The sequence below is a fragment of the Mauremys reevesii genome, linkage group 10, assembly GCF_016161935.1.
Source record: "Mauremys reevesii isolate NIE-2019 linkage group 10, ASM1616193v1, whole genome shotgun sequence".
Lineage (NCBI taxonomy): Eukaryota > Metazoa > Chordata > Testudines > Geoemydidae > Mauremys > Mauremys reevesii.
In genome coordinates this window covers 7,685,313-7,709,863 of record NC_052632.1, presented here as the reverse complement: position 1 = coordinate 7,709,863, position 24,551 = coordinate 7,685,313, and the positions used below count along the sequence as shown (strand labels likewise).

The following is a 24,551-nucleotide window of genomic DNA, read 5'->3' as shown; positions in this document are numbered from 1 at the left end:
AAGTCACTTAGTGTCTCTGTGCCTCACTTTCCCACCTGTAAAATGGGGATAATAGCACTTCCTCCCTCATAGCAGTGTTTGAGGAGGCTGTGTTAACAGAGTACCTCATGAAGTCTTGTACTGAAATTATACTTAGGGAATGTTAAAATCCACCCTTCCCTTCATTTTCCCTGCCTTCTTTTTTGTATTTTAGACTTCTTATAGTCAATGAATGGCTTGCAGCGTTACAGGGCATAATCGCAGAACTCATTGGGAAAAGCTCAGCTCCAAACTGTCCATAATCCCTTGCTGCATACAGTTGCAAGTTCTGGTAAAATAATGAAGCAGGGCATAGATTCAAACTTAGAGAAACGAGAAGTCTGGATAAATTTAGCTCAAATATTCTTGGTATGTTTGTGGTTCCTGTGGAACTTACACCACATCATGCTTTAATGATCGTATTATCGTTTAGAAAAACTGGCATCACTGACTGGACAAAACTTTACAATTGAGATTCTTTAAAATTGTTTTAAATGATTCACCCGGATTTCTTGTTTTGGAGTTACTGATTTCCCCCCTCCCCCTTCTTGGGGAAGGAGTGTTTGACTACAGATTATTGCTTAATTGAAAAGCCACAAAGCTGGGTTTGCAAGATTTAGAACTGATACACACTTCAATGTGATTATCTACCTTACATTAAAAATCTGTCTAGGGAGTCAGATTCAAAGGGAATACTGATAATCACTTCAGATAAGAACTCCTCCAGAATCTATCTGTCTCTCTCACATCAAAGATGTTCGAAAGCTTTTATTTTTGCATCAAACAGAATTTTTTTAAACACTAATGGACGGGATCCCTTTACATATCTCAAATATAGCTCCATATTCAGCTCACTGCTGTGGGCGTGATTTTCCATTGCCTTGCATCTTGAGTACTCTTTCTCACCTGGGCAAAGTGGGAATAAAATGCTATCACATCTGAAGTCTCCTGTGTCTTTACATTGATGGTAGCAGTTTGCACCCCCTTTGCACTCATTGGGCCAGATCCTCAGTGCACTGTATTTGTGTTTAGCACATATTGGTGAGAGGGTGGATATAAAGTGGCTTTCCTGTTTTGGCCTCTGGTGCAATTTAGATCAGCCTCTAGGTTGCTCTGAGTTGCATTGGCTTGTAAAGGTCTCTTAAGGCTCTCAGCTCATTCAACCCACTCCCCCTTCAGATTATACCAGTTGATCACTGCCTTACACTATCGTTATACTCCATGGGTGAAATCCTGACCCCATCAAAGTCAGTGACAAAACTCACATTGACTTTACAGGGGCCAGGGTTTTACCCAATATATTTTTCAAGAACAAAGTATATGTATTTCCAGCAAAATACACATAGTTTGCTCGGTGGAAACACCTCCCTGCTAATGAGAAAGAACTTATGTTTACTATGAAAACAAATAATTGTGCTTCCCAGTCCTTCCTTTTTGCAAGCACAAGCATCTCTGGTACCTAAGCTTTATCACAGACTAAGGGAGACATTTTTTGTGGGAACTGCTTGCTGAAATTTTGGCAGCACATGACTGCACAGATTGACTCAGGACCAATGCTGCTTATCTTGGATATTGCTTGTGGATGTTTGTCACTCTTTACACACTTTCCAGTCCATTCAAAGCACAGTTGCTAAGATAAACTTCCTTCCATGTTGTTCACTCCATACCTACCTCTCTGAGGATCTGATCCAGCTTCCATTGAAGTCCATGGAAAAATTCTCATTGAGGAGCAAGCGGGGAGCGGGGTCATGGGGGAAAGAGGCCACGCAGGAGCAGGGTCTCAGGGGAAGGGGTGGTGCAAGGCCAGGGGCTCGGGGAAAAGGGGTGGTATGAGTGCGGGGCCTTGGGAGAAGGGGCCAGGGCTGGCCTTACCATGAGGCGAACTGAGGCAGCCGCCTCAGGTGCCAGACTGTGGGGGGGCCCCACTAGGACCCAGAGTGTAGAAAATTGTGTCTGCTGCTGGTGCATATGTATTCTCTCTGCTCTAGATGCACAGAGATGGTGGAGTGCTGTGCTGGAAGAAGGAGGGCACAAGAGACATAACAAGCAGGCAGGAGAAAAGGAGAGTAGGAATAACAGAAAGCAGCAGGAGCTGCAGGGAGAGAGAGGAGGAGGAGCACCCCCAGGAGCCTGGACGGATTAACACCAGCTTCTCAGGGAGCTTCCTGTTTCCTGCTGCTTCCCTGAATCCACTTGAGGCGAACAAGCAGTCAACTGAAGTAGCAGGAGCCATTTAGGCCCTTAAGACGCTGATATCTTCCCTCACTCAGGCCCTGCTACCAGCCTGCTTATTCGTCCCCTTCAATTGAATGTTGAGAGCCAGTATAGCTGGCACAGAACAGCCGTCATGAATGAAAGAAGAAAACACCCTCTGGGGCAGCATTCAGAAAAAGGAAAGAAAGCAAAGGAAGCTTTTCTATCTAAGCAGGAAGGAGCTCTCCTGAGATACATAGACACAAATGTTCACGGTGAGCCTTCCGGCCCCAGTGAGGATGTGAGCGGTGAGGAGACGCCTGATCTTCCAGTTAGTCAGAGTGCAGGTGACCTGGCAGCTACTGCAGCATCCATACCTCCATCTCAAATGGATGTAACCATGCACATTCCTGAAGAAAAGTGTATATCAGAGAAGAGTGTGGTGGAGGCACAAGAAACAGCTGCTGCTGAGTTTAGTTCCTCAAGTCTAGATGATCCAGGACTGTGGACCCACTTGAGAGTAGCCTGAGGGACTTCCTTGTACTGCATGGGCCACAGCAAGTAAAAAAACTTCATGTTCCCCAAAGACAATGAAAATAGAAGTTTCCATCCAACACATTACTGGCATGAAATCCTCAATGGTGGCAAAGTGGAGAGGGTATGGCTTATGTACTCAAAAACCCAGAATGCTGCATACTGTTTTTGTTGCAAACTCTTCCAATCTAATGTTCCAGCAACATTGGGTTCTACAAGAACAAAGGACTGGAAAAATCTGGCTAGAAATCTGGCATGCCATGAGAAGGTAACAAATCACCAGAGAGGATTCCATCGGTGGAAAGAGCTTGAGATGACACTAAGGTGAAAGGCCACCATAGATGATCAGCATCAAGAGAAGATTGCATCAGAGTCTCTTTACTGCCAAAATGTTCTGAAAAGGCTCATTGCCTTTGTGAAAATGCTTGCTACCCAAAACCTAGCACTGCATGGCACTTCAGATCAGCTGTATGTGCCAAACAATGGAAACTTCCTTAAAATTGTGGAGCTGATGGCTGAGTTTGATGCTGTACTCCAGGACCATCTAAGTGAGTCACCACCCAAAAAATGTACACACACCACTACCTTGGAAAAACAATTCAAAATGAGATCATACAGTTACTGGCAACAAAAGTCAAACAGAAGATTGTGGCAGATCTGAAGTCAGCAAGATATTACTCTGTTATTCTAGACTGCACACCTGACGACATCAGCCATATGGAACAAATGACTTTAATGGTGCATTTTGTAACAACAACAGAACCTAGTGAAAATGTCCCTGCAATGGTGACTGTCAGAGAGCATTTTCTAGAATTTATTGACATTGATGATACTACAGGACCTGGTATGACAAATGTGCTTCTTAAAAAGCTGGAAGATACAGGAATTGCGATAGCTGACATGAGAGGTCAGGGCTACGATAATGGTGCCAACATGAGAGAAAAGAACAAAGGAGTGCAGACACGGATCTGAGAGTTAAACTCTCAAGCTTTTTTCATCCCAGGCAGTTCTCATTCATTGAAACTGGTGGTCAGTGATGCAGCATCAGCCTCTAGTGAGGCTGCTGAATTTTTTAATGTAATTCAAAGCATCTATGTATTTTTTTCTGCATCAACTCATCAATGGCAAATTTTAAAGCAACGTCTGGGAACATCCTCTCTGACACTGAAACCACTGAGTGCCACACAATGGGAAAGTCGAGTGGAGGCGATAAAGCCTATCAAACACCAAATTGGGAAGATAGATGATGTCATAGTTGCAGTATGGAGGATAATGCTATGACAGGAACTGTTTGTGTGAGAACAGTGGCACAGGGAAATAGAATCACCAGAAACATACATAACTTCAAATTTCTGTGTGGCTTAGTGTTGTGGCATGACATATTGTTTGAAATAAATGTTGTTTGCAAGAGACTCCAAGGTGTTGACCTTGATATATCTGGAGCAATGGAAAACTGGACAAAGCAAAGTCAGACCTACAGTCTTATCGGTCAGATGAGGGATTTCAAAACGTTCTGAAGAGTGCACAGAAGTTGGCAGAGGAACTTCACACTGAAGCTATTTTCCCATCTATTCAAGAATACAAGAGTCACCAAAGAAGAAGATATTTTGATTCTGAGGCACAGGATAATCCCATAAGAGACCCCAAACAACAATTCCAAGTTGAATTCTTTAACCAGGTGCTAGATTGTGCAATACAGTCAGTTGAAGAACGTTTCATGCAGCTCAAGGAACACAGCAGTATATTTGGGATGTTGTATGATATTCCAAAACTCTTCACTATACCTGAAGAAGACCTATGCCAGCAATGCAGGGCACTAGAGACAGTGTTGACACATGAGAACATGCACAATATTGATGCAAGTGATTTAGATGATGAACTGAAAGCCCTTTCAAGATACATTTCAGCAGGATCAACTCCAAAGGCTGTTCTGGAATATATGTGCACAAATAAGATGACCACCCTCTTTCCAAATGCTTTTGTTGCTCTGCACATACTTCTAACACTTCCTGTAACAGTTGCCAGTAGAGAACACAGCTTCTCCAAGCTAAAGTTAATAAAAACACATCTACACTCCACAATGACACAGGAGAGGCTGGTGGGCCTTGCAACCATCTCAACAGAGCATGAGCTGGCCCAAACTGTGAACTTTCAGGAAGCAGTTCAAATCTTTGCAACCAAGAAGGCACGGAAATCACCACTTTGATTATTCAAACAGATTAAAAATGCCAGTGTTTACTGTGCAGACAAGAAAAGTTACATTTGCTGTTCAGGCGTTTGAAAGTTAAATGGTACTTAAAATTTTTGAACAAGGCATTTTAAGTTGTTAGTTCTCCTTTATTGGGGTAGGTGGCAGAGCAGTACCATGAGAGGAGTAGAAGAGGAAGAAGGCAGAATTGAGACCTTTCAGAGTTTTGGCCCAAATGAGGAGGCATGTGGGCGTCATTTGACCTTAGGTGCCAAAATGTTGTGGGACGGCCCTGGAAGGGGCGGTGTGAGGGCGGGAGCTCCAGGGGAAGGGGCGTCATGAGAGCAGGGCCTCAGGGGGAAGGGGCAGTGGAGGGGCGGGGCCAAAGTTCGGGTTCCGGTGGCCACCCTACTTCTAGGGATCTTCTGCCACTCCTGCCCCCGTGCTCCCCTAGTGCCCACCACAACCCGCCCTCCCATCTGATCCTCCCACAAGCCCTTAGCCTTTTCTTCTGCTCTACCTTTGACACATGGAAGGAGCATCCTCTCCAAACTAGCTTGTAAAGCTGCTAACTCCTCTTCAAATTCCATCTCCAGGCTTGCTTTTGTTGTGATCCCTATCGTCAATGGCTAAGAGCTATGTAAAGGGCCAGCGGGGATTGGTGGGATAGTTGAACTATCTATCGCATACGGAAGCCCTAATTCAGGAAAGCAATTAAATATGTGCTTAAGTGCTTTCAGGAAAGTGTTTCAGTGTGTGCTTAAAGTTAAGCATGTGCTTAAGTGCTTCCCTGAATAAGCTTTCCAGGACTCAAATTGTGAGCTATTTGGGGCGAGGACCGAGTCATCGTATGTGTTTGAATATTGGTTAGCACAGGGTGGCTTTGTTCCCAATTCACTATTGGGATTGCTGTAGCAGCTTATACAAGTAATCATTAGTGCTGGCTGGGAAATAGTAAACATGTTTTTGAGAAAAATATTTAAAGGAATGAAAACCTTTTTTTGTTTTTTAGGGTTTTTTCCCAATGAAAAACTGAACACTGGAACATTTATGGGGGGGTGGGGAAGAGAAGGTTGCTGTGGGAAAACTGGAAAATTTCAAAAGAAAGTAAAATTGGCCATGAAAATTTTAATTGTGAAAAATGGTGGCCATATTTCATTTTTAAAAAAACAGTTGAAAATTTTGACCAGCTCTAGTTATACTAATTAATTCCTTCTCTTGGTCTGGATTTCATGGCTTGTACTTTGTTCAGTTGAACAGGGATGGTCCTTAAATCTCCTTTTTGTCACTTCCCACTGGAGGCCCAGGAGTGGTGCTTTAAAATTCTCTCTTTGTTTGGCATAGTCAATATTTGGAAAAGCTGCGTGGAGGGAATCAAAGAGAGAACACTAACTGAGAGAACAAAAGAGAGAGCATGTTCCAATTAAAAATATATATATGGTAAAGAAAAAGAGTAGCCGAGGTGGCTTATATCTATAAGCATGTTTGTGAATGATGCAAACTATAGGACTGGGATGAAATCACCGAAACCGTGCTGCAGAAATAGAACTTTCATTTAAAAGCTGAGTCATTTTAATTTTTCTATACAATAACCACATCTCCAGCCATGTTAGGGTTCTGTTCCCTGGTATTTATTTTATTTTATTGTTTTCCCTATTGAATGGAATTTAATGTCAACTTTTTCACTTCTCTCAAAAGAATACTGATGTTCTATTAAAGTCTTTTGTTTATGCCTGGGGAGTATACTATGGGTAAGGACAGTGTAAGCTTCTTCACACTGCTCACAAGGGCACCTCGCCTTTGATCTGGAGGGGCTATATCTGTGGGCAGGAGGTGAGCGTTTTCTGCATGCCCATTCTGATCTTGGCCTAAATAGAGTGCTGACACCCAGCCAGCTGGTTTCATGAGTCTGACACCTGCCTACTGAAAAATGGATCGTGACCACGAGAATTTTGAAAGTTCTTAAGTAATGGGGGAATACGTTTGTTAAATAGCAGGAAAGTTAATGGGCCTGATCTTGCATTCTGTTAAACAAGTGAAGTCACCTCTGTGACTGAGTAGCCCAATTAATTCATTTTTTCCCTGTGAATTAGGCAAGTTTGTCTGACTTGTTCTTGTGCCCTCCCACAATCTCTGCTTGCTTCTCTGCAAACCAGCCAGGATCCCACCAGCACAAATGCATCGGACTAAACTTTTCACTTGGTTTCAGCTTCACCTCTTCCTCTTCAGCACTCGGAGCAGGAAGGGCAAACAGGAACCAAGGGACTTTCTGACAGATAAGCATTCTATATTTATGAGCTGAGGACAGCAGGGTTAGCTAGCTCATGCCTGCCAGTGTTCCTAACTCAGTCATCCTGAGTCCCATTCAGAAAGAGAGAGAAGCAGATCTATGTTTGCTTTCATCTCCCTGTCATTTACTTGCGAAGTATGGCTAGCTTGTCTAGGGTGGGGGATCTATGTTACATGTTAAATCTCTCAGTAAAGGACAATGTTTATAACTAGAGTTGAGGGAGCTGGGGATGAGATATGGAGAAATGTGCATTTGAATGTCTCAGTGTATTGTGAGCTGAGATTTTACATAGGATTTGTCAAACCAGATGATAGTATTGGTCCCTCTGTTACCCGGGGTTCTTTCAACCCAAAGCTCTGGTAACTTTTACTCTATGTGAAGTGGTGTCAGGAAATAAATCAGGGGAGACACGGCCATCCAACCGATAGATGGCTGTACAAACAGGACAACACAAGAGTGCTTTCACTTAAAGCTAAACTTTACTTAGTCTCAAGCACTTACACACGTCCGCAACAAGTTAGTAAAACACCCCCAACCCTTGATAATTACCAAAGCTGAGTGTGGCTCTCAAGTGACACGGCGGCAGGCTTCCGGTGGCCAAATCTTCCGTCTGCCAGAGGGGACCGCAAGATGTATCCAGAGGGAGAGTCCAAAAAGAGTCCAAAAGAGTCCTCCAAACAAGTCCCACTACCTCAAACTTCCCCCCCTTATTTATACATTAGTAATAGAATTACATGTTCCTTAAAGAAAAATTGTTAAGTAAGCAGTTTCAATGGTCAAGCAAGAGGTTTCTTCTGATTATTGATTAACCAGGTGTGGGTTTTTCCAGAGTTTACAGCCTTGAGACCCCAATAGACATTCCTGGGGCATATCCTGCTCTTTTAAAATGCATGTATCAGCAACTTCAACACAATTCTTATCAGGAAGGATGTGGGGCCAGGCTGCCCTTGCTGTGGCACCCCAAACCCCCTCCTCTCCTGCGTTGGTCAAGCTGAGACTGCTTAATAGGTTGCTTTTAACAATAGGCCATAGTGGTTTCAGGCACTTTACTGGTTTGCCAAAGTCTCCCCCTACACCTCTTTAAGCCTTTCATTGTAGCCCAGACATACAAAATACCACCATGCACTTGAACAACTAGCCAACCGTGCAATGCTATACATAAGGCAAACATTCCTTCCTGATCACCACAGGGGAGAAGTTACACCTTTAAGTGTTAAATTTAAATGTCCATATTCCCTTACCATGCATAGAAATATAGCTAGGAGACATGAACTTATCCAGCTCTGTTGAATGTGATTTAACTGCACTGAAGTGTATTTCTTTGTATTGACTCTAAACTTGCTGCCCTTTCGTGGGATTAAGTGACCCCTTGAATTTATGTTATTCTCCAACACAAAAGGAATAACTGACCCATTTTCACTGATTCCCAGAATAAAGTAATTCATTCCCATAATCCAAGGTATACACAGATATACACCCAAATGCAGATGATTCATTACAGAAAATATCCTATAGATGTAGAACTGAAGCTGCAACTTTCTAGGCCTGCTAGGTTTTTGTAATTCACCTCTAGGTGTAGCTTTTCAAGGGACTAAAACCCCAAATCATTTTCCTTCCCAGAGTCCATTTTTTTCACTTTCTGATTTTCATTTACAATTTCAACAAATGATTTCACTTCCAGATTAAGAGAATTTTGCTTTTGATGATTTCCAATGGCTTTCATTATCATGGTGCACTATGCATCACTGTAGTTACTGCTTGTCAAAGTTTGTCTTATAAAGTCTTTTTAATTCAGTGACAAACACTTTATGCGGGCCAAACTCTGACAGGCAAAGTACTGGCACTCAAGCAATTTAAAAATAATACTAAATTTAACAACAGCAGCAAGAGACCCCTTCGATGTCTGATTTTTCTCTGGAGTCTGGCACTATTCCTCCAGATTTCATCTTTGGCCCTCTAATTACATAGTTACCAGCTCCACGTTTAGGGGAATTGGGCATTGAATAACATTTATTTTCTATGTACTGTGGATGATGCCCAGTTTTACATCCTCTTTTCCGCTGGCCTACCCGGGGCCTCTCAGTGTAGAACAATTGCTGTAATTAGTTTTAACAATGGATGTTTGATTAAACTGAGCTGCTAAGCCCTCAGAGTCACCACAAAAGAGATTTCCTCTTTGCTTGAAGAAGTGATATGATGTTGGTTGCATGGAGAATGAGAAGCTTTGGTGTGATTATAGCCTGTGTCTCCAGCCATTTCGTCACACTAGTCACAGAGAGAGATCACTTTACCATCAGGAGGGCTTTGCCCAGTTCTGTCACTTCGGCTCTTCAACAGATCCAGGCCATTTTGTTACCTTCTGGATGGATTTATTGTAACGTCTCTGATGGGTCTCCCAGCAGGGACTTCGTAATGGTTCTGGTTGATTCAAAATGTAGCCACCAGGATTATAAATCAGACAGATGGGACTTTGTATATTTCATCTAAATCATAAGAACCATATAACTTAGATTGTAAACTCCTCAGAGCAGGAACCATGTCTTCCACTGGGAATGTACAGCACCTTGCACAATAGAGTAACAGGGCTGTGTGGACACAGGGAATTGGGGACTGGGAGAAGGAACAATCCCCTTCAAAGACCACAGCGAGGTAGTAGAGCCACTCTGTGGCCTCAGTTGCAGCCTCTGTGGCTATTCCTCCTAATCCCCATGTGCGTGGTCAATGGCTGGTGGAGCTGCAGCATTGTTTACTCCACTGTCCTCACTCCTTTCTGGAGGTGGAGTGAGCTCCCTAGCACATAGGGTGGGGTGGGTGGTCCTGACACAACTGGGGCCTGCTATGGTAGGTGGGGGAAGGACCATACAAATTTACTACAGAAAATAAAGAATATGCCCCAAAGTAGTTTGTCATCATGGAATGAGATCTTCTTCCCCCTCTCCCTATTGTTTAATGTGGAGAGTAACAATCCAGTCACCTGTGCATGGTTGAGGCACTATCTAAATTCTCTAAATAGTTTGATTTTGTTCAGAGGGACAGAGGCATTTCACTCAGTGTCTCCCTTTCCTTCTGCAAACCCAGCGTATTTAACACCGATTTCAGGGTTGTTGGGGTTTTTTGTTCAATAAATTGGGAGCCACAAAGACGCAGGCAGGGGATTTGTGAAACTTGTTCTCAGACTCTCTAGAAAGTAGAGCTTCAGTTACCTCATCTGGCTACTGGCACTTTTGGGGTGAATCAAGGAGTAAAGTACTACTGCGAACGAATGCGTCGTGGTGGCAGAATCTGGCCCATAATGACTGTGAAGTACTCTCGGAAGGAGACTGATCCAAAGCCCACCCAAGGCAATGGGAGTCTTTCCAATGACTGCAGTGGGCTTTATTTAGGGTCCTAGAAGTGCAAAATAATTGTTAGTATTATTAATTTAAAACTTTTAATAGAAACAGGAAATAAATTGGAGCATGGGTCTGTTACGGAAGGTGCAGGCAGCATGCTAGGATTTTGTTTCAAAGTTTCACAAATACTTGTTAAAATGTCTTTGGATTATTATTGTAAAATTTCAGCATCTGTGCTGGGTTTGGTGATTTTTTTTATTTTTAGTCTGAACTATTTTGCACATTTTAAACAAGGCCAGTACCACTTTTCCTTTTTTAATTTGCTCTGTGCCAATGTTCAAGAGTCAAAATGGCAAAAGATTAATTTGATAAACCTCAGCACTAGCCATCTGGTGCTGCTGAGGAATTAATGTCTGAGGTCACCCTGGAGCTGCTATCTCTCTCCCCCCCCCCCAATCCCCACCCCCTGAATCCTCTCTTAAGAACCAGAGGGTTGAATTTCACTGTAATAGGACATGGAGATGAAAATTACCATCAAGGCTAAAATGCGGTAGTCACTTCAGACAAAGAGACATCTCTCCATCCAAGAGACGTTACATCTAGTGGCCGCAGTAAGGACTGTCTGGAAGCTATTTCTGCTGAAGCAGAGTTTAGATGGTTAACAGTTCAAGGAATTAATAGCTTAATGGACCATCACTGAATAGGTTGATACCTTATGGGAGATGGTCTTAAAATAACGATCTTTGATTTGCTCCAATCCTTGGAATCGCCTTCCTAAAGTATGACAAGGTTAGTAGCAGTTTTAAAGCGAGGGTAATTGGGGTTTTGTTTTAAATCCTTTATTGAAACAGAATAACTCCCCGCTCCCATTTTATCTTCTATCAAACATCTCATTTGTGTCCTGTCTGTTTTACGGTAAATGAAATATCCTGATATGAAAGTATTTATGTCTATTGAGTCCAAAGATCTTTTGCCTAATCTGTTATAGGGAGTTGTGGCCTTTTAAAACTTTATATTGTGACTTCTCAAAGACAGGTATTGCTCATATATTCTGGTGAGTAGGTAATTTGGAATGTAAAGAGACCCATAGGAAACTGCACCATCTGCCCCTTGTTTGTGCTATCATTCACTGACATATTGATAGTTTGCAGTGGAGTTTATCTGCAGTCACTTTTTTTAATTGAAAGAACACTGTCAATTTAGAAATGGCATATTTTAAACAGTTTCCTTATCCAGGTTACTAACAAGGCCTTAGAGTTAATAAAACTGCACATAATTATAAAATCCCCATATATTTTTCATTATCAATGACATTTGTTTAGTTTTTATTGCATTTCTCTTAACTTGGAGAATGCTGTCAATTTCACTTCCAGGTTGTTAGTGCCATAACATTTAGATTGCAAACAGAGCAGGGGTATGTTTGTTTGTAAACAACAGTTTCCTTGCATACTTTTTAAAAAGAAAATCAAAGATATTTCTACTGCTCTTAACTTAAAGCCTGATATTGAATAATCTAAATTTGAGTTGGTGGTGATGCCTTAAATAATATTGAAATCAAAAGTGTGAAACATCTCCTAAGTTAGTTCCTTTAATATGGAGTCTAAAGTGGGTTCAACTGTGAAAGAACGAAGCACTGTTAAAAGTCCGTGAATGCCTACAACTTTTCCCTTTTAAAACAATGCTTGGTTCGCTTACTGTCCTCATTGGAACAAATGAAGTCTGGGGCTTCAGAGGTCTCAAATAGGGCAGATACCAGAGATGTGGGTATGAATAGGCAAGAGAAAGCCCATGGGCCTTATTTTGTTTGATTCTGATGGCCTCTTACAATATTATCAGAACTTCTTGGGTCTATTTATAGTAATGTCATTCACTAGTCCCTATACATTATCTTATACTCATGTAGCCCCGTATTCAGCAAAGGACTTAAGCACATGCTTCATGTTAAGTCCCTACTACTGAAGTACATGCTTAGAGCTAAACCCTGGGCTGGATCTGGGCTGGAATACTCAGCACCTTGCATGATTGAACCCTTATGGGCATGTTCAGAGTAATTTGTCTTCAGCAGCTGGCCACACAGTACATTCTTTCAGTAATTTTACACATGTGAGTTGGCCCATTCAGTGAGACCCCTCACAGGTGTTGAAGTTATTCACATGTGTAACAGTTTGCAGGATTAAAGCCTTAGGCAAAACTTAATTTACCCTTGATTTCAATGGGGAGTTCTGCTTAAAAATGGATGATATGATATGGCAAAATTAACATATTTTAGCAAAGAATTTCCCCAGCAACATAAATGCAGGTATTAAAGGTGGTTCGGTCATAAAACTTCTAGAAATAAAATAGTCTTTGATCAATAAAAGGTAATTATTCTTTTCTTTTAATACTTAATATACATTAAGCAAATAAACACACTTCTTACCCTTTATTTCCTATCTCTTAAATAATGTTATTAATATTAACAAAGAATCCTGTGGCACCTTATAGACTAACAGGCGTTGAGCAGCAGAATACTTTTTGGTGAGAAGAATTTTTTCAGAAGAGAAGAAGCTTGCAGAAGTGGCTCAGTAGCTCACCCTGCAAAACTGCTAAACGTCTGTTAGTCAGGTGTTGCAGGTACATTCTTTTTTACACAGACTGACTAACCCCGGTTATTAATATTCTTACAATTGCTTTAAGAAAACCAGTGCAAAATTTATGACAAAAGTAGACACATGATTTCTCAAGCTGCCATTAGTGAATAAGGTAATTAGTGTGACTCAGTCAGACCCATTGCTATGCAACAGATGACATTTTTTCTTTTGAGACCCCAAGAATGAATGAACTGGGTTCCACTCTCACTTAAATCTGTGGAACCTCATTAACTTCAGTCTGGTCACATGGAGGTAATTGACTTTGAGGGCAGAATTTTTCTCATCCTGTGACTCCTCAATTTTGCTCTTTTTGTGGTTGCAAGTTGGTTGAGTTGCAAACTTTTTCTGTTGCTAATGATCTAATGATAGCACTGGGTCTCAGGCTTTTGAGGAGTGAGATCAGTTTCCCTTAAGCAGAATGTGATCTTAGAAAGACATTTTGATGACTGTTACAAAACTGAGTTAAGTAATATGCAATATCAATTTTTTGCCCTTGTTATGATGTTCTAACATTCGTTTCATTTAAAAGACTAGAAGTTAGCTAGGTTCAGTGACGCATTCTTCTTAGCATATGCGCAATATGCCTCAGCTGGCACCTGACCAGAAATCATCACTGAATTTGGTCCGCTGGTTGGATCTTTAGCTTCCCTGGCCCAGGCCAGGTACCGATGCGGGGGGTGACATGAACGCTGATCCATGTCTCCCAGTGAAGCAGTTATGAACCCTATCTTTCCCACACGTTATGAGTGTTCAAATGGAACATTAATGGGTTATTTCTTGGTTATACCTTAGCAGGTTCTGAGCTCACTGGGGTAGAGACCCATTTTCCTTTAAACTTCCCTAGCTAGTGAAGTACCATCTTATCACCGTTTGAACTAGTGTCTTATAACAGTGGTTCTCAAAGCCGGTCCGCCACTTGTTCAGGGAAAGCCGCTGGCAGGCCCGGCCAGTTTGTTTACCTGCCGCGTCCGCAGGTTTGGCCGATCGCGGCTCCCACTGGCCGCGGTTTGCTGCTCCAGGCCAATGGGAGCTGTAGGAAGTGGCACGGGCTAAGGGATGTGCGATCGGCCAAACCTGCAGATGCGGCCAGTAAACAAACCGGCCTGGCCCACCAGGGGCTTTCCCAAGCGGCGGACTGGCTTTGAGAACCACTATCTTATAATGAATTATCTGCATTGATCAGCTTCCACATCCATTAAAAACAAGCAAAGAAATGAATGCATTCGAATAGACAATTTTAAAAGTAACTTATTTTATAAAAGCACAGAAAAATATAGGTATTCTGATAGGTCAGCTGTGGCTGTGCAGTTATTTTTAAACAATTGGGGCAGGAGATTAGTAAATGTTAAATGTTCTTCTATATATTCAGCAAAACGCCTACAAATTGGGGGTGAAAATTGAATGCAGTCAAGGTGTTGTCCCTATTGCATGAATTCAGAGCTGCTGCTCATTCCACTTTCATTTACTATCACGTTCATTTGGTTTGAATTCTTGCTGTTTGCCCTTCACACATTTTGCAGCTCCTGAGAAGGATTACTGTTGCCTGCATATCTTAATGGCATGAATCTCTGGAGCCCTCTCAGATGTCTCGGTGACTTGAGCTTGATTTAAATAATTAATGAGCAACGTTAGTCAGAATGTATTGGTAATTCAAACTGCATTATCCAAGGGTATGTACTGACAACTATAGATTGATCCAGACTTATTCCTTATTCCAGCCTGCATTACACTAAAATTCACAAAGATCTCCTTGTTAACTCGTGCAATAATCCCAGGCGCACAACTAGTGTGACCAGATAGCAAGTGTGAAAAATCGGGATGGGGCGGGAGTAATTGCTTACATAAGACAAAGCACCAAATATTGGGACTGTCCCTATAAAAGTGGGACATCTGGTTACTCTACGCACAACTGATCTGCTGGTGGCTTTGAAGGGTTCTTTGAGACAGATTTAAAAGGAATTCTAATGATGATTTAGTAGGAAAAACTTATTTAAGCACTAACAGATCTCTCTTCACTGGTGAGAAGCACCCCTGATTTTCTTTCCATATAATTATGTCTCATTCTTTCAGGCTTTTCATAATTTCATTTTTTAATGGAGTCAGCTGCTGCTGTTGGTGGTTGTTATTGGTGTTGTAACATTTACAGGCCTCAACCAAAGTCAGGGCCCCATTGTGCTAGGCAGTGCTCAACCACATGGTCCAAGACAGTCCCTGGCCCGAAGGGTATGCACCCTGAATAGACAAAGTAGACAAAGGATGAGGTAGGAAACTGAGGCACAGAGAAGTGAAATGACTTCCCCAAGGTCACACACCAGGTGAGTGACTGAGCCAGGAACAGAATCCAGACCTGCTGACATCACTGGCCAGTGCCCTTCCTGCTGCTACTTAGGCACTTTTTAGTCATGGCTGTTTTAGATATAAACTTATTTGTGATTTGTTTTCTTATGAGCTGAAAAAGCAGCCTTGCAAACTCATTGCCCCATACTGCACTCCCCATCAACACCTGCTTTATGGCTGCCTCTTAATGAAGGCCTCTCTCTACCGGTCCTGACAGCTCATGCACCTTTAATGGGAAGAGTTAATCCCTTTGCTCCCCAACTGGGGGCGTGGGGCATATACACCCCATCACACAGCCTTAGACAAAATGGATCTGATCTTTCTAGGATGGTTTTGTGGTTAAAACACAGGATTTAAGGCTCTGGTTTCTATTCCTGGCTCATCCAAGGTGGACCTGTGTGACCGTTGGCGTCTTGCTTAATCTCTCTGTGCCTCATTTTTCCCATCCAGAAAATGGAGGATGATGACTTTTCCTCTCCTCATATGGGTGTTGCGAGGCTTAATTAATTAATGTTTATAAAGAGCGCGAGAGTCCCTCTGATGGGAGGTGCAACAGAATGACAGTGGCTTGTTATTTAGTGTAACTATACTGATGGTGAAAGAAGGCTTTAATATGATATAAGAAGTAGGTCTAAATAATAATTCAGAGCTGTCTTGCTACCTGTAGGGACCACTCAGTTCCTCAGAACTACTCCAGGTGGCAACCTTGCCTAAGTACTTGTTCAGCCCGTGTTGTTCTGCTAACAGAATCCAAGTGTGTCTGCTTTTATGCACCTCCCATTGGAAAGCCCCTCTCGCAGAGATTAAGGAAGTCATTGCCCTTTTCAGTTTCATGTCCCCATTGGAAAGTTGTCTCATCACTGGTTTTTAGGATGTTCTTTTGTTGTTGTTGTTGTTGTGTTTTTTACTGCATGCACAAAATAATCCAGTGCACAAGTAATAAGCAAATGCTTCTTTCTTTCCTTTCTTTCCTTCTTTTAACCCAGGTACTGTGGACATGGGTGGCAAACAGTCCACAGTTGGCGACGTCTCCGTAGGTCACTCCCCTGTGATAGGAAGCATTCAGGATGCTTACAAAAGTGGAGACACCAATAAGGCCCAAGAGCTGATTAAACTCTCATGTGAGGAGCACATATTACAAGTGGAAAAGGTAGAGTATGTGTTATCTGTCATCAGGTCTCATTGGAAAAGAAACCTACCAACTCTGGGCTTGGATCTGCAGTTGTTTCTCATGCAAAAGGCCCATTCACTTTTATCTTACAATATTACCCAGAAACCCACAAAAGATTGGAGTCTTATTGCGCTGGGCACCGCACAAGCACCAAGTAAGAGGCAGATCTGCCTTCAACTTTCTAAATAGACAGGAGAGCCAATGGTTTGGAGAGAAAGCAGGCATAGGTAGGTGAAGTGGCCTATCCAAGCTCATATAGCAGGTCAGTGTAGAGCAGGTGAAATCCTGGTTCCAGTAAAGTCAGTGACAAAACTCCTGTTGACTTTAATGGGGTCAGGATTTCACCCCAAGTTTCCCAACTCCCAGTCCTCTGCCCTGGCCACTGGACCTTACTGCAGTTTTGCCTGAGTGAGGACTGAGTAAGCACTGCAAGATTTAGCTCTTCACTTCTAGACGCTATTTCAAGATGATCTGCTTGGTTGCAGGGAAAGGAAAAATAATTCTTGCACCCTCATTTCAGAAACTGTCAATTAACCATTCGTTCTTCACTGACTGTTTAAAGTGAATGGTTTTACTCAGAAAAATGACTTTGTAAAAATGGTTTGAGGAGGAAGGGGGCGGGGGTTCCATGTTGTGCTATGATTCCAGAAAAAGAAGCCACTCATGGCAAAATACATTGTAGATTATGGGGTAAATGGTTTAGTAATCTGTATTAGCCCAAGAGAGACTTGTACTTTGAGTTTTGTTTTTGTTCCATTTCTGTTTGGATGTCATTGGAGATGATAAAGGGGCCGTTGCAGCCACTTGGACAAAGATATTGGCTTCTTTCATGCCAAATGTGGTGTGACTTTTACTTTGCCTACCCTACTTATGGCTGCTGGTTCTTTTAGCTTTGATAGGAGAGGCTCATGTGTTTAGATCCAGAGGTCCCAGCTTCAGTTCCCAGCAGTGACCTCTCCAGGGGCATTGCGTAACGCTAGCAATAGAGCAGGCACTAGTTATGGTGCAGTTTGGAACGATTGTGCAAATCTGCTCGGGAGGAGCTAATCACTCTAGATATTCTGGGAAGTGGGGTTCCTTCAGGTCAAGGTTGAGGTTTCATATGAGGTCATTCAAAGGAAATGTACAATGTGTCTGGCTGCCCTGAGCCTCTTCCAGAGTCTACATCACAGACCTTGATTATCTTTGGAAGATACTGAGTTGTTTTAATATAGAATGAAAACTTGCATTCTGTGGTTACACAAAAAAATGTCAAATCTTATCTACTCACTGTAGTAGACTGTTCCAATACAGAAAACGGATGGAGTCAGTGAGGTAATTTAGAAAGGCATTTACAGAAAAGAGATTTTGTCAGCCGAGAGATTGGTTTGTCCAAAAGCCATAGTGTGTGTAATACAGTAATATCAAGTCCTGAGTATTACAATCGGCGATGAATGGCGGTCTGTCTTCAGCACCAAATTTGGGAGGTCTGTGTTCAGGCCCAGATTTTACTATATGCTTCCTCTGTGACCCTGGTCTCTTAATCTCTTTCTGTCTCAATTTCCCATCTGTAAAATGCGGATGATAATTCCCAGGGGTGTTGTGATGATAAATTCATTAGTGTTTGTGAATAGAGTTCATATACTACAGTAATGGGGAACATTTAACTACATAGCTAGAAGGTCCCCGTCATCACAGTCTATCTACTTCATAGTCCTCAGAAAAAGATGTGAGAGGGAGAGATTACGTTGCCTTATTATGCTGTGTTTCCTCCACTAGTGCCAACTTTTGAGTATTGCATCAGCATATGGAGATCTGCATGCAGTGAGGTATTTACTCAAGGAAGCGTTGGTGGGGTTACCAACAGAACCCAATGATGATAATCCGGCTGTGGTGGCGGCATATTTTGGACATGAGGACATTGTGAAGGAATTATTGGATTCTTTGCTCGGTACGTTTTTTTTGTTTCACTGTCTGTTGGTGACCAGCTTGTTCTCCTCCTCCTCGCCCCCACTTTTACACCGGCCTCATGGGATTGCACAGTTGTGTTGTAGATTCAAACCAGCACTCGTTTTTTCCTGTCTCCTCTGGGAAGGGAAAGTGGGTGGCAGGATCTGATATCCCTTGTGCCTGGAGACAACTTCCCTTCTGGGAAAAAATATTCCATGTTTGCTGACTGGAAATCGGACAAGGAGCCTTTTTTGGCAATTAATTCCCATCAATCATCACATCTGGGTTATGTCCCAGCCCCTGCAGAGAACAGAGAGTATTTTTAGGAAGCACAATCCCACTTTAAAAAGTGTGCTGGCACGCTGGCTGCAGTGATACAGTTCAGATGGGTCGTGAGCCAATGCCTGTTGAATGAGCATTGGTTTGAGCTCATAGACAGCAGCACATTTTCTTCTCTTTTGTTGTTGGCTTTTTCAGCTTTTCTTTTCGGGAGGGTTGTTTGTTATTTTGAACATGTTATTTATTTTAATGATGTGATGGAAAAGGCTAAAGCTCCAGACCCCAGTGTAAGGGCAGATGCAGGGTTCTGGTGCAGCCCTGCAAGGTTGCAACTGCAATACTCTAGGCATCAGGGCAGTCCATTTTAAACACCTGGTCCTTCATTCATGAGGGCTAATGGGTTTTTTTGCCATTGACTTCAGTGGAAGTGGGATGAACCTGTTAAAAGACAGGTAGATGAGCTTTTAATTTTTAAAAATACATTTAGAAAGCAAAATAGCAATATACATTTTTCCATCTCTATTAAAAACAGTTTGGGGGTTGAGTTTAAACATCCGCCTACCAGGTTTGCAATGCAGACATTGCATTATTGTGCTGGGTCACTGGAACAGAAAATCTCACTGGCCAGACCATTTTTATGACTCAAGCTGAGAAGGGGAAAGGGGAGGAAGCAAGCCACATTAAACAATGAAAATTAAATTAAATTTTAAAAAATCTGTTCAGTCTCAGTCATCAACGATGTTTTTAGTAAGACAGGAAATTTAGATCAGTTTGAAGCTGTCCAAGTCCCTGTATACTCTGAAGCTAACTAATAAGAACATTGCAATGATTTCTTTTACACTTCCTGGTTTTTTTCTGAGTTACAAGCACCATAACCTTCAGTAGATTTTTATGTAGGACTCCCCACTGATTACCATGAGAAAATCATGTTTGGATCAGCACTAGGGCATGATGATAATAAATGACCTATATATTCCGTGCCAGAAGTCACGCTCTGGCAGATTTGCTGCAATGACTCTTGTTGGGAAGGGATGGCCCAGTTAAAATGTTCAAGTCCGTAGCTTACTGTTGAACGGTTGCCTGGCTTTCGGGATATGAGATTCGGTGGTGTTATGGAGTTGCTAAGGGTGAAGAGAGCGAGGTAATTTCCGCTGAGAAATTGTGAAGAGGTTGCGTGTAAATTCAAGGGTATAGACCTTGCAGAGCTCCAGCTCACGCCTGCTGTGAACGTTTTATGCAGGATGTTACTTGGTAACATAAATGGAAACTTACTGTTAGTTTGTGCATATTAAATGTAAGTCTGGGAAGGTTTATGAGGAATGCCTGGGGTGTACACTGAGAGACCACGTCAGGAAGCCATTTAATCATATAAGGCAAAAGTCAGGCACATCCCTGCGCAAAGCATAAGGGAAATGGGCTATCCTGGGGGATGGAAACCAACCCTCATCCACTGACAGAGGGTGGGTCAGCGCTGCAGCCTCTGGACTCAGTCGTCCTGCTGGGATTTATGGACCCTCGATCCCTCTAATTGCAGCCTGCTAACCAGCCGCCAAACTTTCTTCTGCACTGGTCTGTGAAGAGCTGGTACAGAGCTTAGCATTGCTGTGGATGTGAAGTCTCCCTGAATGCCTGCTCTGCAGCCGCGTATCCCCATGGCGGGTCTGCTGCTATTCTGAGCTATTCTGGGCCCCCAGCGCTGCTGGGTGAATGTCATGAGAATTGCTCCTCGGCTTGATGGGAAATGAAGAACAGAATGGATAGCACTTAGCATCCACCTCAGTTAAGAAAAGAGGGTGCATCTAGTCAGGTTAGGATTCCTCTAAAGGATGCTGGAACAGCATAGTCAACTGCCTGGCCATTTGGGCCTCTTCCTATTTGTCCTGCCTTTTAAGTTGTTAACGATCAACTATCTCGCATCCAAAGCAGCAAATAAAGCCACTGTCTTATTGTTCTGACAGGTCCCAGAAATTTCCAGCGACTCCTGAACTGGATGCTGGCCATCTCTTGCCAGCAGGGACACTTGGCGATAGTTAAATTCTTAATCCTCACTTACAATGCTGACCCCGGGAGCTGCGCAGTAAGGAAGAATGAGTTTCCAATTCTTACGAGATTACCCCTGTATGCTGCTATAAAGGCAGGTACGTAATTACACATTCCACACCTATGTCCCTTTTTCGATGATAATGTCTTCTAAAGAATGGGCCAAATTCTACTCCCTCTCATGCTGGTGTCAATGTGGATTGACTTATCTGGAGTTATTATGGATTGACACCATTGTCAATTTGGCCCTGAGCCTTTTGTCAAATTTAAGGCGGAGCCCTGTAAAATGGAATAAACTCAAACCACGGGAGACTCAGAACTTCCTCCAGACGGTAATTCTTAAAATAAATTCTCTGTTTCCATTTTCTAGTTAGAATTTCTTTAAAAACAAACAAACAAACAAACAAAACGAAGGAAGAACCTCATAAACAAACATATCAGTCAGATACATTCTTTGACATCTAGATCTGATTTGGAATGAATTCGTGTATATGAAAACACTGCCACACATACATCTTTACAAGATGCTAAAAATGAAGCAGCAGCCATACAAATACACTTAACTTTGTTCAGTGTTTTGAAGGTTTGACTGTAGCAAGAAGCATAGGTAGAGGAAACAGGCTTCTTTAGTTTAGTTCCTTTTTTACACACCCAAACTGATTTTTTTTAAAGAGGGTTAGTTCCATAGCATTTACAGTGTGGCTCCTTGTGGCTTTGTCCTTTTGAAAACAAGAGTACACATAGTCTGCCTTTTCTTTAAAGGGAATGAAGATATAGCTGTGTTTTTACTTCAGAACGGAGCTTGTTTTTGTTCTTACATCCTGATGGATAGTCCCGATTCAAGCAAGCACCTTCTGAGGAAATATTTCATAGAAACAACCTTACTACCTGGTAGCGCTCCAGCAAAAACAGTAAGTAGCCATTTATCTGTCTTCTGAGAAGGTGATATAAGAAAGCATCATACTAATAATTGATGCTTATCTTTGCATATTGTGCAATGGGTATTTTTTCATCACATCTAAGAGGTGGTTTGCTATCATATACAGAGCAACGTGACATTATGTCTGCTACAAAGTGGCTTACAAGTCAGTGATGAAGTATAAGCCATAAATAATTGGGCCCATTAAATGATATTCTTTTGCAAGCCACAATATATATAGTAATTTCCACTTGGTCATTTTAATATTATGCATGAACTATGATGGTGTTTGGGAAAGGAAAGGTTGGTTTTGTAGTATAGGCAGTGGATTGGGACTCAAGAAACCTGCATTCAATTCCTTGCTCTGTCACAGACTGCCTATGTGACCGTGAGCAAGTCACTTAATTTCTGCATGCCTCAGTGCCCCATCTATCAAATATGGCCAAAAGAGCTTCTTTTCTCTCACCCTTTGTCTGTCTTGTCTATATAGATTGTAACAACATCAGGGCAGCCTCTTACTATGTGCATGTACAGTGCCTAGCACAGCAGGGCCCTGGTGTCAGTCAAGGCTGCCAGGTGTCACTGCAGTAATAAAATGGTTCATACTTTTTCACACTCAAGTCGTTTATGCAGTTTTTTGGTAGGATGTATATGGGGTGCAGTCATTTTGTTCCTCTGAATAAGAAGCTAATACATTTAGGTTGATGGAGGGGCCATTCGTGACTTAGCCAGTGACTTATAGCATGACCTCGGGCAGATCACTTAGCCGCCTCAGTTTCCCCACCTTTGATAATTATTTTGAGATCCTCAGATGACAAATGCTGTTAATGCAAAGTATTATTATATTTCACTGTTTTATCATACTTGTTTAACTACACTATCCTCTTTGTTATTTCAACTTCAGTTATCCACAGCTCCCTCTTATCCAAAATTGGGTTATGTCCTACAATACCTGTTTTTGGAGCTATATAGATAGGTATGTAGACAATCAATAGAACATTTTCTCAGTACTTCAACACCTAAATTATCTCAAATTACTCCCCTTCTCCCCTGACATTTAGATAACTGAGGCTAATAATGAATATCTAACCCTGAGCCTTTAATAGTCACGTTCTTCATCAGGTCATAGAAAACTGGGTGAGCGAGATGGCATTGGCAAAAGGGTCTGCTTGTACAAATCCCATTGCAGGATCAGTGCTGATGTTTGCCCAGCACTTAGCACAATGGCGCCTCAATTCTGGCTTTATGGATATGAAATACTAATAAATAAAGGGGCTCTAGTGTTATACACATCTCCCTTCTCCATGTGATTGCCAAAGCTCCCTCTCATTACTCGAGATAAAGCTGTGCAAGACAGGAACTTCAGTCCACACATGTCAATTCTGTTTTACCCAGTTGCCCTTTGATTTACTGAATCTCTTAATTTAATCAGGAGCGCTAAATTACGCCTTACTCATGCCTTGTCTACACTTAAAAGTCATACCAGCATAGCTACATCAGTCAGCAAAATGAAAAACCAACATCCCCCTAGCTATGCCAGCAAACCCTCCAGTATAGACGCAGCTTTGTTGACGGAAGAGGGGTTCTATCAGCATAGCTAACATCTGGGGACGTGGTGTTCCTACACTGACAGAAAAATTCCTTCTGTCTGTTTGGGCTGTGTCTACACTACAGAGCTATGCTGATATAACTATGCCAGCATAGGTTCTGTAATGTAGACATTGCCTCGGGTTTATATGGCCTTGTGGGGAGACTGATTCTTGCAAGCTCAGGGCTTGTTTTTAGTTTGCTCAGTGAAAGGAACTGCACTGTACATTCTTCTTCACATTTTCAAACCCACCTGTTAGGTATAAAGTACTGGGTCTGGGATATTCAAAGGAACTTAGGGACACAAATTGCAGACACTGACTCCCATAATTTCCTTGGAAACTCTCAGTTATAATTTTTATTTATATTCATTATATGCCTGTGTAGCCCACACTAAAATACCCAAGAGCTGTGAAATATGGAAAACCTACGTGGACCAAATTATCAGTGGACTGTTGGGGAGGACTCTATTTATGTGCATACAACCTTGCACAGACTGGTAACAGGACACCCATTTGTGTACACAAATAGAGTTTATTTCGCAAATTCTGCCAGTTGCATGCACAGGTGATAGTGAGCAAAAAAAACCAACAACTCTTTGTGGAAGTGTACGTGCTTAAAAACTGCACGTACACATATATTATGCAAAATATTGTTATATGCATACAGATCTTGTACTGTAAGTGCATTATTGACAGTCCATTGGAAGTCTTGTACAGTCATACAGCATTCATCCTTGGCTTTTTTTTAACCTCACTAGCCTGTACATTGGCCCAAATTATACTTATCTGCAATCAAAATGGAATGACATAAAGTGAGTAAAATCTCTAGTAAAGCTGGGTTTTTTTAACAGATTACATCAAATCACTTGTCACCAAAGTGATGGTGATGGTTTCCTAGACTGCAGAATTGCACAGGACGCAGTTGACTGTGCAGCAATAAATTGTCCTGTGCAAATCACTCAAGTTTAGGCTCCCGGCCAAGCTGTCACTTTAACTCTGTGGTTATATGCTACTAGCTTCACAGGAGGCTGATGCTTGTAAATTTAGGGGTTGCATTATGTAATGTGAGAAAGAGGCTGGATGTCATATGCCACAAGAACAG

At 42.1% G+C, this 24,551-nt stretch overlaps 1 protein-coding gene across 5 annotated transcripts in view; it reads left to right on the top strand.

Moving 5' to 3' along the window:
- LRRK1 (leucine rich repeat kinase 1) overlaps positions 1-24,551 on the top strand; it is a 105,829-nt gene that overhangs the window by 17,737 nt on the left and 63,541 nt on the right. For all 5 annotated transcript variants that reach the window (XM_039492342.1, XM_039492341.1, XM_039492339.1 and 2 more), the window contains exons 4-7: positions 16,509-16,672; positions 18,452-18,623; positions 20,860-21,039; positions 21,704-21,852. In XM_039492342.1, coding sequence (XP_039348276.1) covers positions 16,509-16,672; positions 18,452-18,623; positions 20,860-21,039; positions 21,704-21,852 — 665 coding nt within the window. The remainder of the gene's footprint in view (positions 1-16,508; positions 16,673-18,451; positions 18,624-20,859; positions 21,040-21,703; positions 21,853-24,551) is intronic.